This window comes from Salvelinus namaycush, chromosome 14, assembly GCF_016432855.1.
Source record: "Salvelinus namaycush isolate Seneca chromosome 14, SaNama_1.0, whole genome shotgun sequence".
In the NCBI taxonomy this organism is placed as follows: domain Eukaryota; kingdom Metazoa; phylum Chordata; class Actinopteri; order Salmoniformes; family Salmonidae; genus Salvelinus; species Salvelinus namaycush.
In genome coordinates this window covers 9284971-9303422 of record NC_052320.1, presented here as the reverse complement: position 1 = coordinate 9303422, position 18452 = coordinate 9284971, and the positions used below count along the sequence as shown (strand labels likewise).

General features: G+C 47.6%; 1 protein-coding gene across 1 annotated transcript in view; it reads left to right on the top strand.

Annotated features, from left to right (window-relative positions):
- Positions 1-18452, top strand: part of LOC120059099 (disco-interacting protein 2 homolog B-A-like) — a 114358-nt gene that overhangs the window by 51239 nt on the left and 44667 nt on the right. The window contains exons 2-4 of the mRNA XM_039007903.1: positions 12293-12364; positions 15545-15715; positions 17589-17714. Coding sequence (XP_038863831.1) covers positions 12293-12364; positions 15545-15715; positions 17589-17714 — 369 coding nt within the window. The remainder of the gene's footprint in view (positions 1-12292; positions 12365-15544; positions 15716-17588; positions 17715-18452) is intronic.

The following is an 18452-nucleotide window of genomic DNA, read 5'->3' as shown; positions in this document are numbered from 1 at the left end:
TCAAATGAGTGCTGGAAATGCAGGAAACTATTTTTGGTTGAATTGAACAGCATAACGGACGGGAGAAACCCATTTTGAAATCCCTTAGAATGTATGTGTTGCCTCTACTCATAAAACTTTTATGATTCAACAATCATAAACTACCATTATACTGTCATACGTCAACAGAAAAACAAATACAGTCATGATATTTGGGTCATATCGCCCAGCCCTAATTATTTCTAGTGTGTCCAATAGTTTTTTTTATTTTCTTAATTTCGTTGATCTAATTGTGTTGCTGTCCTGGGGCTCTGTGCTGGCTGAGGGGACTTTTCTCTAGGTTCCTCTCTCTGTAGTCAAGGGCTTTGTGATGGAATTTGTAGGCATCGCTTCCTTTTTAGGTGGTTGTAGAATTTAACAGCTCTTTTCTGGATTTTGATAACTAGCACTCTCTCATCCCCTCCTCTCCCTCTCCTCCTCCCTCTCTCCCCCTCTCTCTCTCCTCTCTGCCTCCCCCCTCCCTCTCTCCTCCTCCTCCCCCCTCCCTCTCTCTCTCCTCCCTCCCTCTCTTCCTCCTCTCTCCCTATGCCTCCCCCCTCCCTCTCCCCCCCCTCTCTCAATTCAATTCAAGGGGCTTTATTGACATGAGAAACATATGTTAACATTGCCAAAGCAAGTGAAGTAGATTTTATACAAAAGTGAAATAAACAATAAAATGAACAGTAAACATTACCCTCACAGAGGTTCCAAAAGAATAAAGACATTACAAATGTCATATTATGTATATATACAGTGTTGTAACAATGTTCAAATGGTTAAAGTACAAAAGGGAAAATAAATAAACATAAATATGGGTTGTATTTACAATGGTGTTTGTTCTTCACTGGTTGCCCTTTTCTTGTGGCAACAGGTCACAAATCTTGCTGCTGTGATGGCACACTGGTATTTCACCCAATAGATATGGGAGTTTATCAAAATCGGGTTTGTTTTCGAATTCTTTGTGGATCTGTGTAATCTGAGGGGAGTATGTGTCTCTCTGGTCATACATTGGGCAGGAGGTTAGGAAGTGTAGCTCAGTTTCCACCTCATTTTGTGGGCAGTGTGCACATAGCCTGTCTTCTCTTGAGAGCCATGTCTGCCTACGGCAGCCTTTCTCAATAGCAAGGCTATGCTCACTGAGTCTGTACATAGTCAAAGCTTTCTTTAAGTTTTGGTCAGTCACAGTGTTCAGTGTTCTCCCACTGTGTACTCTCTTTGTTTAGGGCCAAGTAGCATTCTAGTTTTCTCTGTGTTTTTTGTTAATTCTAACCAATATGTCAAGTAATCTTTTTGTTTTCTCATGATTTGGTTGGGTCTAATTGTGTTGCTGTCCTGGGGCTGTGGGGTCTGTTTGTATTTGTGAACAGAGCCCCAGGACCAGCTTGCTTAGGGGACTCTTCTTCAGGTTCATCTCTCTGTAGGTGATGGCTTTGTTATGGAAGGTTTGGGAATTGCTTCCTTTTAGGTGGTTGTAGAATTTAACGGCTCTTTTCTGGAATTTGATAATTCGTGGGTATCGGCCTAATTCTGCTCTGCATGCATTATTTGGTGTTTGTTGTACACGGGGGATATTTTTGCAGAATTCTGCATGCAGTCTCAATTTGGTGTTTGTCCCATTTTTTGTGAATTCTTGGTTGGTGAGCGGACCCCAGACCTCACAACCATAAAGGGCAATGGGTTCTATAACTGATTCAAGTATTTTTAGCCAGATCCTAATTGGTATGTTGAATTTTATGTTCCTTTTGATGGCATAGAATTCCATTCTTCCCTTGTCTCTCAGATCGTTCACAGCTTTGTGGAAGTTACCTGTGGCGCTGATGTTTAGGCCGAGGTATGTTTAGTTTTTTTGTGTGCTCTAGTTATTGGTGTCTAAATGGAATTTGTATTTGTGGTCCTGGCGACTGAACCATTTTGGAACACTAGTATTTTGGTCTTACTGAGATTTACTGTCAGGGCCCAGGTCTGGCAGAATCTGTGCAGAATATCTATGTGCTGCTGTAGGCCCTCCTTGGTTGGTGACAGAAGCACCAGATCGTCAGCAGACATTTGACTTCAGATTCTAGTAGGGTGAGGCCGGGTGCTGCCGACTGTTCTAGTGCCCTCGACAATTCTTTGATTGTATATATGTTGAAGAGGGTGGGGCTTAAGCTGCATCCCTGTCTCACCCCACAGCCCTGTGGGTAGAAATGTGTTTTTTGCCTATTTTAACCACACACTTGTTTGTGTACATGGATTTTATAATGTCGTATGTTTTACCCCCAACACCACTTTCCATCAATTTGTATAGCAGACCCTCATGCCAAATTGAGTCGAAGGCTTTTTTGAAATCAACAAAGCATGAGAAGACTTTGCCTTTGTTTTGGTTTGTTTGTTTGTCAATTATGGTGTGCAGGGTGAATACGTGGTATGTCGTATGATAATTTGGTAAAAAGCCAATTTGCCATTTGCTAAGTAAATTTTTTTCACTCAGGAAATGTACGAGTCTGCTGTTAATGATGATGCAGAGGATTTTCCCAAGGTTGCTGTTGACGCATATCCCACATTAGTTATTGGGGTCAAATGTGTCCATTTTTGTGGATTAGGGTGATCAGTCCTTTGTTCCAAATATTGGGGAAGATGCCAGAGCAAAGGATGATGTTAAAGAGTTTTAGTATAGCCAATTGGAATTTATTGTCTGTATATTTTAACATTTCATTGAGGATACCATCAACACCACAGGCCTTTTTGGGGTGGATGGTTTTTATTTGGAGAAGTAAGATTGGATAAGTGGTTTACCCATACAACTCCATTTTGGTTAGATCATTTTTGTTGTTTGTTTAGTGTTTTCCAATTTTCCCAGAAGTGGTTAGGGTCTATGGATTCTTCAATTACATTGAGCTGATTTCTGACGTGTTGTTCCTTCTTTTTCCGTAGTGTATTTCTGTATTGTTTTAGTGATTCACCATAGTGAAGGCGTTGACTCAGGTTTTCTGGGTCTCTCTGTTTTTGGTTGGACAGGTTTCTCAATTTCTTTCTTAGGTTTTTGCATTCTTCATCAAACCATTTGTCATTGTTTATTTTCTCCTGTTTTCTGTTTGAAATTTTTAGATTTGATAGGGAAGCTGAGGGAAAATATACTGTTTTAGGTTTTCTACTGCCATGTTTATACCTTCACTATTACAGTGGAACGTTTTGTCCAGGAAGTTGTCTAAAAGGGATTGAATTTGTTGTTGCCTAATTGTTTTTTGGTAGGTTTCCACACTACATTCCTTCCATCTATAGCATTTCTTAATGTTACTCAGTTCCTTTGGCTTTGATGCCTCATGATTGAGTATTGCTCTGTTCAAGTAGACTGTGATTTTGCTGTGATCTGATAGGGGTGTCAGTGGGCTGACTGTGAACGCTCTGAGAGACTCTGGGTTGAGGTCAGTGATAAAGTAGTTTACAGGACTACTGCCAAGAGATTAGCTATAGGTGTACCTACCGTAGGCGTCCCCACGAAGCCTACCATTGACTATTTACATACCCAGCGTGCGACAGAGCTGCAGGAGTTGTGACCCGTTTTTGTTTGTTATATTGTCATAGTTGTGCCAAGGGGGGCATATGGGGGAGGGAATGCTGTCACCAGGCAGGTGTTTGTCCCCCTGTGTGCTGAGGGTGTCAGGTTCTTGTCCGGTTCTGGCATTTAGGTCGCCACTGTAAGGTACTGGGTGTCGGGAGTGTGAAGTCAGGCGCAGGAAAACAGAGAGTTCAATATAGTGCTCTTTTAATGCATTCACGGTGAACCACGGCCACCCCACTAAACACTGGGTGCTCAAAATAAACTGCCCCAGACACGGGGAACGAAAACAGTCCAGTACTATACACGAACATAAACCAACACGTACGTCTGAAACAAACACCAGGCTTACAATAATCAATCCCGCACAAAGAAACGGGCGGGCCGGCTGACTAATAAAGCCCAACTAATTACAACAAACTCAAAACAGGTGTAATCAATAAACACATAAGGAGGGGGAGAAAATAATCAGTGGCAGCTAGTAGGCCGGTGACGACGACCGCCGAGCGCCGCCCGAACAGGAAGGGGAGCCTGCTTCGGTCGGAGTCGTGACAGCCACAGACTAGTATGTGTCCCTGGGCCTGGAAATGATTGATATCCCCCTCCAGGATGGAGAAGCTGTCTTCATTAAAGTATGGGGATTCTAGTGGAGGGATATAGGTAGCACACAGGAGGACATCTTTCTCTGTTAAGATAATTTCCTTTTGAATTTCTAGCCAAATGTAAAATGTTCCTGTTTTGATTAATTTAATGGAGTGAGTTAGGTCTGCTCTACACCAAATTGGCATATCCCCTGAGTCCCTTCCATGTTTCACACCTTGTAGTTTGGTGGATAGGACCACCAGCTCTCTGTAACCTAGAGGGCAACCAGTGGCTCCATCTCTTCTATACCATGTTTCTTGTAGTATGACAATGTCTTTATTTCCAATTTCTTTGAAGTCCAAGTTCCTGCTCTTTAGGCCAAAGGCAGATGACCTCAGGCCTTGGATATTCCAGGATGAGATAGTGTAGGCTTTGTGTTCCATAAAGTGTCCAATGTTGTTGGTCGTGTGGTTTGGCCTCAGACCAGTAAGTGTGAGCAGAGCCTGCTGAGCATCTGGTACATGCCATTGGCTTGGGCTAGTGTAAGAGTGGGGGTTGGGCCTGTTTGCCCGCTCACGGCCTGGCAGTATGTGTGACTTCCATGTTGAGGCCCTCTTTGCGGGGGTGGGATGCATGGGGTGAGCAGGAGGGGCATAGGTCTGATCTGAGGGGGCCTAAATGGGGTGTGGGGATGGTTAACTTGGGTGGGGGTATGGATGTGGCTGGTGGTATTGTGGTCTGGATGTAGGTCCTCTTGGCGTGGGTCCTCTATGTGTAGGTCCGGGTGGGGGGGGGGGTGTGTCTCGCTGGTCTGGGCGGGGTGTCTATTGATCTGTTGCTCCTGTGTGAAGTGTTGGCTGCGTTTGAGAGCAATGTCCTTTAGAGTCCAGGCGAAGGTGGGCAGTGCTGCCTTGCATTGGTGGACCTAGGGCTGGGCGAGGGGACGATAGAAAAACATCTATCGTTTCATATTATGCTCTATCATTTATTTCGTTGTCGCAAATCACACTCTATACGGCAATATTTGTAGTCAATTGGACAACGGTTTGCGTGGAAATTTGCAACACAAACAAACATGGAGGAGAGTGAACGTGACACAGAGCACGGAGACACGGAGCTCGTACCTTAAAGAGGGGCTACTTCGGTCGCATGGACGTGGTTTGGGAATGAAAAGTCTGACAGGGACCAGAAAACCGTCCTCTGCAAAATATGCCGCAGGCCGGTCCCGACAACAGACTCAAACACCACTAACCTCTTACCACCTACGCAAGAATCATGTGAAACAGTACGGAGAGAGTCTACGGATGAGACCCAAAGAAGTACAGTCGGGTGCTCAAAACAAACCCCCGACTCAGACGTTGCAAGAGGCTTTTGCCCACGGCACACCATATGGCAAAGAATCACGAAGATGGAAGGAGATAACAGCTGCCGTTACAACTTACATCTGCAAAGACAAGGCCCCAATTTACACGGTCGAGAAACGGGGGTTTGGTGAGTTGGTGCTAACACTCGACCCAAGGTACCAAATGCAAATTGATATGTGACACGTATTAATGCCAAAATAACATGCGAAACAGGCAAGCCCCCATATATAGTTTTTTGGCCTATATTTATTTGGTTTGCAGCAATAGTTGAAGTGTTTTCTATTTACCATTTTAGATTTTGTTACATGCTTAATTGAACATTTGCACAGGTTCTAAATAAAATAAACAATAAAATATGAGTAAGTACCTTTTTATTTGTTGAGTATAATTCAAAATGTAATAAGAAATAGGCCGTTACATGTGGTCATTTTATATATTTATTCATTCAATTTACAGAAAATGTGATATATTGTGATATGTATTGTTATCGGGATATGAAACGACCTATATTGGGATATGAGATTTTGGCCATATCGCCCAGCCCTAGGTGGACCTGGTCACAAAGGCTGTTCAAGTCCAGGGTGGAGTGGTGGGCCAGGTAAACATTTGGTTTTGAGGCACAGTCACGGGAAATACTTGCGTTTACCCGCTGTATGGTAGCAGTCTTTTCGTGGTAGCAGGGTGGATATAACCACTTGTGCATTGGGGAAAGTAGGAGAAGCTTTTTCAATCACTCCCTTCAGTGCTGTGGCCACCATTTCCTGCTGTGTTCTCAGGTCGTTTGTGCCTGTGTGTGTTATTATGTTGCTGGGTGACCCTAGTAGGTCTTCAGACAGAAGGTCTAGGGCACGCTGGGTGTTTGGACACCAGAGTTTAGACACACTGTGTTTTCTTGTATATATTTCCCATTTTAGTCCATGAGGAGTACAATCTGTGTCTTGTGTATGTGGGGGGATTGGGGGGGATTGTCAGGGTGGCTGACAGGGGGGGTGCTCAGAGGGGGTGAGATCCCCTGGGCTTGGGGTTCTTCATTTGTCTGTTCTGCTGTGATGTTGCGTGGTCTGGGTTGGACTGTTCTGCTGGGGTGTCGAGACTTTTGTCGGGTGCTGAGGTGGGCTGTTCTGCTGGCTTCTCTGCGGGGTTGGCCACCTCTCTAGTGGGTTGTTCTCTGTCACACGCCATCCCCCTCACCCTCTCCTCCAGCAGTCTGATCCTCTCCTCTAGTGCTCTGATCTTCTTCTGCTCTTGTTTTTTATATTGTTGAAGTTGTCTCACCACAGTCCAGAGTGCAGATGTCTCTCTCCACCTCCAGCTCTCCGGGTCTGGTTAAGGGGGTGGTGTTGTGCTGGACTGTTGTCTGGGTCTCTGCTGACTGGAGTGTGTTCACCTGCTGTTCCAGCTTACCTCCAGCTGGGTAAATGTATCCTTCATTTCAATGAGGGGGTAGTACTCTGTCCTGGGAGGTTGACTTTCCGCTTGGGGTTGCTCACCTGTGGGGTTATATAATGAAGAGGTCTGGTTTGACCTGCTCGGGTTGGGGGTATCTTTCTCAAGGGAGAGCTTCTCCTGCTGGACTAATTCTTTGATTAGGTGAAAGTCCAGCTGAAACTGTTTGGGGTTGCCCTGTAGCAATACTGTTCCAGACTTATAGAGATTTATATTAGCTGACTCAGAGTCCTCGTTGTCTAGTATCCTGAGTTTCCACCCCTCGGTAACATCCCCCCTCTTAACAGAGGGGTAGTGTGCTAATACAGCACTGTGCCATACCAGGGGATGGTCTGGTTAATATAGCACTGTGCCATGCCAGGGGATGGTCTGGTTAATATAGCACTGTGCCATGTCAGGGGATGGTCTGGTTAATATAGCACTGTGCCATGCCAGGGGATGGTCTGGTTAATATAGCACTGTGCCCTGCCAGGGATGGTCTGGTTAATATAGCACTGTGCCCTGCCAGGGATGGAGGTTGCTGATGTTCCCATTTTTATAATAGTCAGCAAAAAGTGTCTCTTGATTTTCCATAAGAAGCTTCATTTTGTGCTCTTTTCGTGTTTTATCATTCTTTACATACACAGTGTACTGTATGTTAATTACCTCTGAACAGCTGGAGGCAGCTTCTAAGGCCTCTCCATTTGGTTGGAGTAGACTGTTCGACTCTCTCACTCTCTTCCTCTCACTCTCTTCCTCCCACTCTCTTCCTCCCACTCTCTTCTTCCCACTCTCTTCCTCCCACTCTCTTCCTCCCTCCCCCCTCCCTCTCCTCCTCCCCCCTCCCTCTCCTCCTCCCCCTCCCTCTCCTCCTCCCCCTCTATCCTGTCACTCTCCTCCTCCCCCTCTATCCTGTCCCTCTCCTCCTCCCCCTCTATCCTGTCCCTCCTCCCCCCTCCCTCTCCTCCTCCCCCTCTATCCTGTCACTCTCCTCCTCCCCCTCTATCCTGTCCCTCTCCTCCTCCCCCTCTATCCTGTCCCTCCTCCCCCCTCCCTCTCCTCCTCCCCCTCTATCCTGTCACTCTCCTCCTCCCCCTCTATCCTGTCCCTCCCCCCTCCCTCTCCTCCTCCCCCGCCCCTCTCCTCCTCCCCCCTCCCTCTCCTCCTCCCCCTCTATCCTGTCCCTCTCCTCCTCCCCCCTCTATCCTGTCCCTCTCCTCCTCCCCCCTCTACCCTGTCACTCTCCTCCTCCCCCTCTATCCTGTCCCTCTCCTCCTCCCTCTCTATCCTGTCCCTCTCCTCCTCCCCCTCCCTCTCCTCCTCCCCCCTCTCCTCCTCCCCGTCTATCCTGTCCCTCTCCTCCTCCCTCTCCCTCTCCTCCTCCCCCCTCTCCTCCCTCTCCCCTCTATCCTGTCACTCTCCCCCTCCCCCCTCTATCCTGTCCCTCTCCTCCTCCCCCTCCCTCTCTCTCTCTTTCCATTGTTATTTGAAACACTGTGTTATGTTCTCTCTCTCACTTCCCTGACCAACACGTCTCTCTCATCACATGTGTATCTTCTTCTATTCTGAGCTGCCTGACACGGGGGGGAAGGCACTTGTTGGCTTTGAGGGGCCACTTGTTCTCATGTGGGGTGGGGTGTTCGGTGCAATGTGTGTAAGCCTTTCGACTTACCCCACTCCTGTCGCTCCCTGTGACGCTATCGCTGGTCACACAAGGGGATATGTGTGTGTGGTTTTTGGGGGAGTTTAGGGAATGTGTGGATTTACTCTGTGCAGTAGTGGGAGTGTTGTTCAGGGCCAAACCCCCAAAGCTGACAGGACATCCCCTGTAAGGTTTCAGAAGTGTATTATGATGTCTGAGTTTGGTTGAGTGGTTAAAGTCACTGCTCTAGGTACCTATGCAGGCCCCTCCCTACGTGGGATGGATTCCCAGTCCCTACGTGGGATGGATTCCCAGTCCCTACGTGGGATGGATTCCCAGTCCCTACGTGGGGCGGATTCCCAGTCCCTACGTGGGGCGGATTCCCAGTCCCTACGTGGGGCGGATTCCCAGTCCCTACGTGGGGCGGATTCCCAGTCCCTACGTGGGGCGGATTCCCAGTCTCTACGCGGGGCGGATTCTCAGTCTCTACGCGGGGCGGATTCCCAGTCCCTACGCGGGGCCGATTCCCAGTCCCTACGCGGGGCCGATTCCCAGTCCCTACGCGGGGCCGATTCCCAGTCCCTACGCGGGGCCGATTCCCAGTCCCTACGCGGGGCCGATTCCCAGTCCCTACGCGGGGCCGATTCCCAGTCCCTACGCGGGGCCGATTCCCAGTCCCTACGCGGGGCCGATTCCCAGTCCCTACGCGGGGCCGATTCCCAGTCCCTACGCGGGGCCGATTCCCAGTCCCTACGCGGGGCCGATTCCCAGTCCCTACGCGGGGCCGATTCCCAGTCCCTACGCGGGGCCGATTCCCAGTCCCTACGCGGGGCCGATTCCCAGTCCCTACGCGGGGCCGATTCCCAGTCCCAACACTTCTATACACGATGTCCTCTGTCTCCCTCCTCATTTCATGTCTATCCCTGTCAATGAAACAGGAACAATACAGGGGGGAAGTGTGATGACTAGACAGAGACTTTAGAGTTGGTGTTCTGTCTAGGTCGTCTCGAGGTCCTGTGTCTTGATTGATGGCAGTGTTAGTGTGGTGACTGTGTGTCTTGTTGATTGATGTTAGTGTGGTGACTGTGTCTTGTTGATTGATGGTAGTGTGGTGACTGTGTCTTGTTGATTGATGGTACTGTGGTGACTGTGTCTTGTTGATTGATGGCAGTGTTAGTGTGGTGACTGTGTGTCTTGTTGATTGATGGTAGTGTTAGTGTGGTGACTGTGTGTCTTGTTGATTGATGGCAGTGTTAGTGTGGTGACTGTGTCTTGTTGATTTGATGGTGGTGTGGTGACTGTGTGTCTTGTTGATTGATGGCAGTGTTAGTGTGGTGACTGTGTCTTGTTGATTGATGGTGGTGTTAGTGTGGTGACTGTGTGTCTTGTTGATTGATGGTAGTGTTAGTGTGGTGACTGTGTGTCTTGTTGATTGATGGTAGTGTGGTGACTGTGTGTCTTGTTGATTGATGGCAGTGTTAGTGTGGTGACTGTGTCTTGTTGATTGATGGTGGTGTTAGTGTGGTGACTGTGTCTTGTTGATTGATGGTAGTGTTAGTGTGGTGACTGTGTGTCTTGTTGATTGATGGCAGTGTTAGTGTGGTGACTGTCTTGTTGATTGATGGTAGTGTTAGTGTGGTGACTGTGTGTCTTGTTGATTGATGGTAGTGTTAGTGTGGTGACTGTGTGTCTTGTTGATTGATGGTAGTGTTAGTGTGGTGACTGTGTGTCTTGTTGATTGATGGTAGTGTGGTGACTGTGTGTCTTGTTGGTTGATGGTAGTGGTAGTGTGGTGACTGTGTCTTGTTGATTGATGGTAGTGTGGTGACTGTGTCTTGTTGATTGATGGTAGTGTGGTGACTGTGTGTCTTGTTGATTGATGGTAGTGTTAGTGTGGTGACTGTGTGTCTTGTTGATTGATGGCAGTGTGGTGACTGTGTGTCTTGTTGATTGATGGTAGTGGTAGTGTGGTGACTGTGTCTTGTTGATTGATGGTAGTGTGGTGACTGTGTGTCTTGTTGATTGATGGTAGTGGTAGTGTGGTGACTGTGTCTTGTTGATTGATGGTAGTGTGGTGACTGTGTGTCTTGTTGATTGATGGTAGTGGTAGTGTGGTGACTGTGTCTTGTTGATTGATGGTAGTGTGGTGACTGTGTGTCTTGTTGATTGATGGTAGTGTGGTGACTGTGTCTTGTTGATTGATGTTAGTGTGGTGACTGTGTGTCTTGTTTGATGTTAGTGTGGTGACTGTGTGTCTTGTTGATTGATGGCAGTGTTGGTGTGGTGGCTGTGTGTCTTGTTGATTGATGGCAGTGTTAGTGTGGTGACTGTGTGTCTTGTTGATTGATGGCAGTGTTAGTGTGGTGACTGTGTGTCTTGTTGATTGATGGCAGTGTTAGTGTGGTGACTGTGTGTCTTGTTGATTGATGGTAGTGTTAGTGTGGTGACTGTGTGTCTTGTTGATTGATGGTAGTGTTAGTGTGGTGACTGTGTGTCTTGTTGATTGATGGTGGTGTTAGTGTGGTGACTGTGTGTCTTGTTGATTGATGGTGGTGTTAGTGTGGTGACTGTGTGTCTTGTTGATTGATGGTAGTGTTAGTGTGGTGACTGTGTCTTGTTGATTGATGGCAGTGTTAGTGTGGTGACTGTGTCTTGTTGATTTGATGGTGGTGTGGTGACTGTGTGTCTTGTTGATTGATGGCAGTGTTAGTGTGGTGACTGTGTCTTGTTGATTGATGGTGGTGTTAGTGTGGTGACTGTGTGTCTTGTTGATTGATGGTAGTGTTAGTGTGGTGACTGTGTGTCTTGTTGATTGATGGTAGTGTGGTGACTGTGTGTCTTGTTGATTGATGGCAGTGTTAGTGTGGTGACTGTGTCTTGTTGATTGATGGTGGTGTTAGTGTGGTGACTGTGTCTTGTTGATTGATGGTAGTGTTAGTGTGGTGACTGTGTGTCTTGATTGATGGTAGTGTGATGACTGTGTGTCTTGTTGATTGATGGTAGTGTTAGTGTGGTGACTGTGTCTTGTTGATTGATGGTAGTGTTAGTGTGGTGACTGTGTGTCTTGTTGATTGATGGCAGTGTGGTGACTGTGTCTTGTTGATTGATGGTAGTGTTGGTGTGGTGACTGTGTGTCTTGTTGATTGATGGCAGTGTTGGTGTGGTGGCTGTGTGTCTTGTTGATTGATGGCAGTGTTAGTGTGGTGACTGTGTGTCTTGTTGATTGATGGCAGTGTTAGTGTGGTGACTGTGTGTCTTGTTGATTGATGGTAGTGTTAGTGTGGTGACTGTGTGTCTTGTTGATTTGATGGTAGTGTTAGTGTGGTGACTGTGTGTCTTGTTGATTGATGGTAGTGTTAGTGTGGTGACTGTGTCTTGTTGATTGATGGCAGTGTTAGTGTGGTGACTGTGTGTCTTGTTGATTGATGTTAGTGTGGTGACTGTGTGTCTTGTTGATTGATGGCAGTGTTAGTGTGGTGAATGTGTCTTGTTGATTGATGGTAGTGTTAGTGTGGTGACTGTGTGTCTTGTTGATTGATGGTAGTGTTAGTGTGGTGACTGTGTCTTGTTGATTGATGGTAGTGTTAGTGTGGTGACTGTGTGTCTTGTTGATTGATGGTGGTGTTAGTGTGGTGACTGTGTGTCTTGTTGATTGATGGTGGTGTTAGTGTGGTGACTGACTAATGTGTGTGTATCGTGTTCTCTTCTCTTCTTCTCTGCTAGGTGACATCACACAGAAGGGCTATGAGAAGAAACGAACCAAGCTGCTGGGCCCCTTCCTCCCTCAGATCACCAGTAAGACACATTTCTTCCTCCTCCTCTTCATCCTTTCATCTTCCTCTTCCTCCCTCAGATCACCAGTAAGACACATTTCTTCCTCCTCCTCTTCATCATTTCATCTTCCTCTTCCTCCTTCAGATCACCAGTAAGACACATTTCTTCCTCCCCCTCTTCCTCCTTTCATCTTCCTCTTCCTCCCTCAGATCACCAGTAAGACACATTTCTTCCTCTTCCTCCTTTCATCTTCCTCTTCCTCCCTGAGATCATCAGTTTGTAGTTTATCTATCTCTTATACTTTCCGTCTTATTCCTTCTCCTCATCTTTCACTTCCTTCCTCTTCTCCTTTTCTTTCTCCTCTTCTTTCTCCTCTTCCTTCTTCTCTCTTCTTGTCTCTACTTCTCTTCCTTCTCTTCTTTTCTCTCCTCTTCCTTCTCCTATTCCCTCTTTATTCTCCTCTTCTACTCTGACTCCTCTTGACATTTATAATCCATGTGTCTCCTTACTGGGGCAGGTGACATAGAAGCATAGAGTTTTCAGCCTAACCCCAGACTCCAACACATGCCTTTTCAATTTAACTGATGCCAATGACCAAGCTCATCAACTATGTCAGTTTTGCGCCAACAAGTTAAATCAAATCACATTTATTTATAAATCCCTTCTTACGTCAGCTGATATCTCAAAGTGCTGTACAGAAACCCAGCCTAAAACCCCAAACAGCAAGCAATGCAAGTGTAGAAGCACGGTGGCTAGGAAAAACTCCTTAGAAAGGCCAGAACCTAGGAAGAAACCTAGAGAGGAACCAGGCTATGAGGGGTGGCCAGTCCTCTTCTGGCTGTGCCGCGTGGAGATTATAACAGAACATGGCCAAGATGTTCAAATGTTCATAAATGACCAGCAGGGTCAATTAATAATAATCACAGTGGTTGTAGAGGGTGCAACAGGTCAGCACCTCAGGAGTAAATGTCAGTTGGCTTTTCATAGCCGAACATTCAAAGTTAGAGACAGCAGGTGCGGTAGAGAGAGAGAGTCGAAAACAGCAGGTCCGGGACAAGGTAGCACGTCCAGTGAACAGGTCAGGGTTCCATAGCCGCAGGTAGAACAGTTGAAACTGGAGCAGCAGCACGGCCATGTGGACTGGGGACAGCAAGGAGTCATCAGGCCAGGTAGTCCTGAGGCATGGTCCTAGGGCTCAGGTCCTCCGAGAAGGAGAGAATTAGAGAGAGCATACTTAAATTCACACAGGACACCGGATAAGACAGGAGAAATACTCCAGATATAACAGACGGACCCTAGCCCCCCCGACACATAAACTACTGCAGCATAAATACTGGAGGATGAGACAGGAGGGGTCGGGAGACACTGTGGCCCCGTCCGACGATACCCCCGGACAGGGCCAAACAGGCAGGATATAACCCCACCCACTTTGCCAAAGCACAACCCCCACACCACTAGAGGGATATCTTCAACCACCAACTTACCATCCTGAGACAAGGCCGAGTATAGCCCACAAAGATCTCCCCACGGCACAACCCAAGGAGGGGGGGGGGGCGCCAACCCAGACAGGAAGATCACGTCAGTGACTCAACCCACTCAAGTGACGCACCCCTCCTAGGGACGGCATGGAAGAGCACCAGTAAGCCAGTGACTCAGCCCCTGTAATAGGGTTAGAGGCAGAGAATCCCAGTGGAGAGAGGGGAACCGGCCAGGCAGAGACAGCAAGGGCGGTTCGTTGCTCCAGTGCCTTTCCGTTCACCTTCACACTCCTGGGCCAGACTACACTCAATCATAGGACCTACTGAAGAGATGAGTCTTCAATAAAGACTTAAAAGTCATTTTTATGGGAAAGAATGCAGAGAGAAACCAAAACTGTTCCACAAATAGTGTGTGACATTAAGGTTAAGGTGACATTGGACGTGATTGTTTTCCCAAATCTTTTCGACCTCCCTCGGTCTGTTCCAGTGGCGATGGGAGCGTTCATGGCTCTCTGCTGCACTCTGGTGGTGGATGAAGAAACAGCATCATCATTACTCTTAACTTTTATAATTTTTTGATTTTGACCGTTATTTAACTAGGCAAGTCCGTTAAGAACAAATTCTTATTTACAATGACTAACTCAAACATGTATTAAATGCAACTAGCCTAGTGTTCCTTGAACACTATTCACTTCAAACTTATTTTGTCCTTTTCCAATTTCTAGGTATGGTAGTTAGTCACTAGCTGGGGTGAAGTCTACCATTGTTATCCCTCTTGCTCTAATCGGGTCAGTTCGTCAGTGCCCATGGAAAGCCCTGAGTCGGCCAACAGACTGCCACTGGAGGATGTCCATGGAAAGCCCTGAGTCAGCCAACAGACTGCCACTGGAGGATGTCCATGGAAAGCCCTGAGTCAGCCAACAGACTGCCAGTGGAGGATGTCCATGGAAAGCCCTAAGTCAGCCAACAGACTGCCAGTGGAGGATGTCCATGGAAAGCCCTAAGTCAGCCAACAGACTGCCACTGGAGGATGTCCATGGAAAGCCCTGAGTCAGCCAACAGACTGCCACTGGAGGATGTCCATGGAAAGCCCTGAGTCAGCCAACAGACTGCCACTGGAGGATGTCCATGGAAAGCCCTGAGTCAGCCAACAGACTGCCACTGGAGGATGTCCATGGAAAGCCCTGAGTCAGCCAACAGACTGCCACTGGAGGATGTCCATGGAAAGCCCTAAGTCAGCCAACAGACTGCCACTGGATGATGTCCATGTCCACTGTGTGTCAGTTTGTGGTGTGGCCAAATAAAATCCTGTCTACTGGGGAACCCTGCTCTAGTGCATTACATATCAAACGATTGCTTAATTACCTGGAAAATGACTCCAGGAAAATCCCAAGTTTCTCAAGGTGTGGCACCATCTGATTGCTTCCGTGTGGAACGCGGGCGATGTGGAACGCGGGCGATGTGGAACGCGGGCGATGTGGAACGCGGGCGATGTGGAACGCGGACGATGTGCTCTGGTTGTCAGAGCTGGGATTTGAATGCTTTGAACCTGAAAGGTCACCTCCTGCTTGTTCTGTCTGCGCCTCGGAGCTTTCATCTCCTTTGTGTGTGTGTGTGTGTGTGTGTGTGTGTGTGTGTGTGTGTGTGTGTGTGTGTGTGTGTGTGTGTGTGTGTGTGTGTGTGTGTTAGAGCCAGGTGCTGACCATCCTCTTTCTCGGTCCAGGTGTGGTGCTGGCTCTCCCAGACATCCAGCAGCAGGCGTCCTCTGGCCCAACCAGTGGTGAACCCAGCCGTGACTGTAGCCCTGCCAGTCCTGAGGCCCCTGGCCCCTCGTCTTCCTCTGGGGGGCGCAGAAACCGCAGCGGTGGGGCCAGGGACGACCGTTACAGATCAGGTACAGAGAGAGAGAGAGAGAGACACACACACACACACACACACACACACACACACACACACACACACACACACACACACACACACACACACACACAATCATACAATCCTTTTGGAGCTCACTGTATCTACCTCCATCACTCCAGTATCCCTGCACATTGTCAACATGGTACTGGAACTGACCCTGTATATAGTATGATTACCCCTATACATATCTACCTCTATCACTCCAGTATCCCTGCACATTGTCAACATGGTACTGAACTGACCCTGTATATAGTATGATTACCCCTATACATATCTACCTCTATCACTCCAGTATCCCTGCACATTGTCAACATGGTACTGAACTGACCCTGTATATAGTATGATTACCCCTATACATATCTACCTCTATCACTCCAGTATCCCTGCACATTGTCAACATGGTACTGAACTGACCCTGTATATAGTATGATTACCCCTATACATATCTACCTCCATCACTCCAGTATCCCTGCACATTGTCAACATGGTACTGGAACTGACCCTGTATATAGTATGATTACCCCTATACATATCTACCTCTATCACTCCAGTATCCCTGCACATTGTCAACATGGTACTGAACTGACCCTGTATATAGTATGATTACCCCTATACATATCTACCTCTATCACTCCAGTATCCCTGCACATTGTCAACATGGTACTGAACTCACCCTGTATATAGTATGATTACCCCTATACATATCTACCTCTATCACTCCAGTATCCCTGCACATTGTCAACATGGTACTGAACTGACCCTGTATATAGTATGATTACCCCTATACATATCTACCTCTATCACTCCAGTATCCCTGCACATTGTCAACATGGTACTGAACTGACCCTGTATATAGTATGATTACCCCTATACATATCTACCTCTATCACTCCAGTATCCCTGCACATTGTCAACATGGTACTGAACACACACACCCACGCTGAACACACACACCCACGCTGAACACACACACCCACGCTGAACACACACACCCACGCTGAACACACACCCACGCTGAACACACACCCACGCTGAACACACACCCACGCTGAACACACACCCACGCTGAACACACACCCACGCTGAACACACACCCACGCTGAACACACACCCACGCTGAACACACACCCACGCTGAACACACACCCACGCTGAACACACACCCACGCTGAACACACACCCACGCTGAACACACACACACGCTGAACACACACACACTGAATACACACACTCACACGCTGAACACACTCACACGCTGAACACACTCACACGCTGAACACACTCACGCGCTGAACACACACGCGCTGAACACACACGCGCTGAACACACACGCGCTGAACACACACACACTGAACACACGCTGAACACACACACACACACACACATACTGGACGCACACTGGACACTCACACTGAACACACACACGCTCACACACACACACGTACACACACACACACTGACACACATAGGACACACACACGCTGATCACACTGAACACACACACACTGAGCGCACACGCACACTGAACAGACTGAACACACGCACACACTGAACACATACACACACTGGACACACACACACTGGACACACACACATGCACACTGAACACACTGGACACATGCGCACACTGGGCACACACGCTGGGTGCACACAGATCTCTACCATCATGCATGGCATCACAGTAGAAGTGTGTGGGGGCTGGTGCCTGGCTTAGAGATTGTGCTTGGTTCTGATAGTTGGTACAGTGACTGTCCTGCTGTTCTATCCCTCCATCCTTGTTTTTCTGTCTCTCCTCTCTCTCTAGTCTCTTGTTCCTGTTCTCATTTGGTCTCTCTCTCTCTCTGTCAGATATCCACACGGAGGCGGTACAGGCAGCGTTGGCCAAACACAAGGAGGAGAAGATGGCACTGCCCATGCCCACCAAACGCCGCTCTGCCTTCGTCCAGTCACCTGTAGAACACTGCACCCCTCCAGGTCACTATCATAGAGTTGAAACTATGTTATATGTAGGATTGCAAAATTCCACAAACTTTCCCAAAATGTTCCAGGTATCCTGGTATGGAAGATTCCTGGAATTTCAAGGTAATAAGCAGGAAATCTGGGAATCCTCCAACCAGGAGTTTTGGGAAAACCATGTAGTTTTGGGAAAGTTACCAGAGTTGTTCAACCCTAAGTATATGTTTGAGTAGTACTCTGGTGGTCGATAACTAGTTATATGTTTGAGTAGTACTCTGTGGTGGTTGATAACTAGGTATATGTTTGAGTAGTACTCTGTGGTGGTTGATAACTAGGTATATGTTTGAGTAGTACTCTGTGGTGGTTGATAACTAGGTATATGTTTGAGTAGTACTCTGGTGGTCGATAACTAGGTATATGTTTGAGTAGTACTCTGGTGGTCGATAACTAGGTATATGTTTGAGTAGTACTCTGGTGGTCGATAACTAGGTATATGTTTGAGTAGTACTCTGGTGTGGTCGATAACTAACCCTGGTCCTGAAGAGCTACAGTTCAGGGTGTGCACTGTGCAGGCTTTAGTTCCAGACCAGCATTAACACACCTGCTCCCTCAGTCTTGATGATCAGTAACAACTTTTGCTGAGTTGGTTTAGGTGTGAGTCGGGACAAAGCCTGCACGTCCTGTCAGGACCAGGGATGGTTGGGCTATCACAGCTTTAACCCTGGAACAGGAGGTTCCACTGTTCACTAACAATGT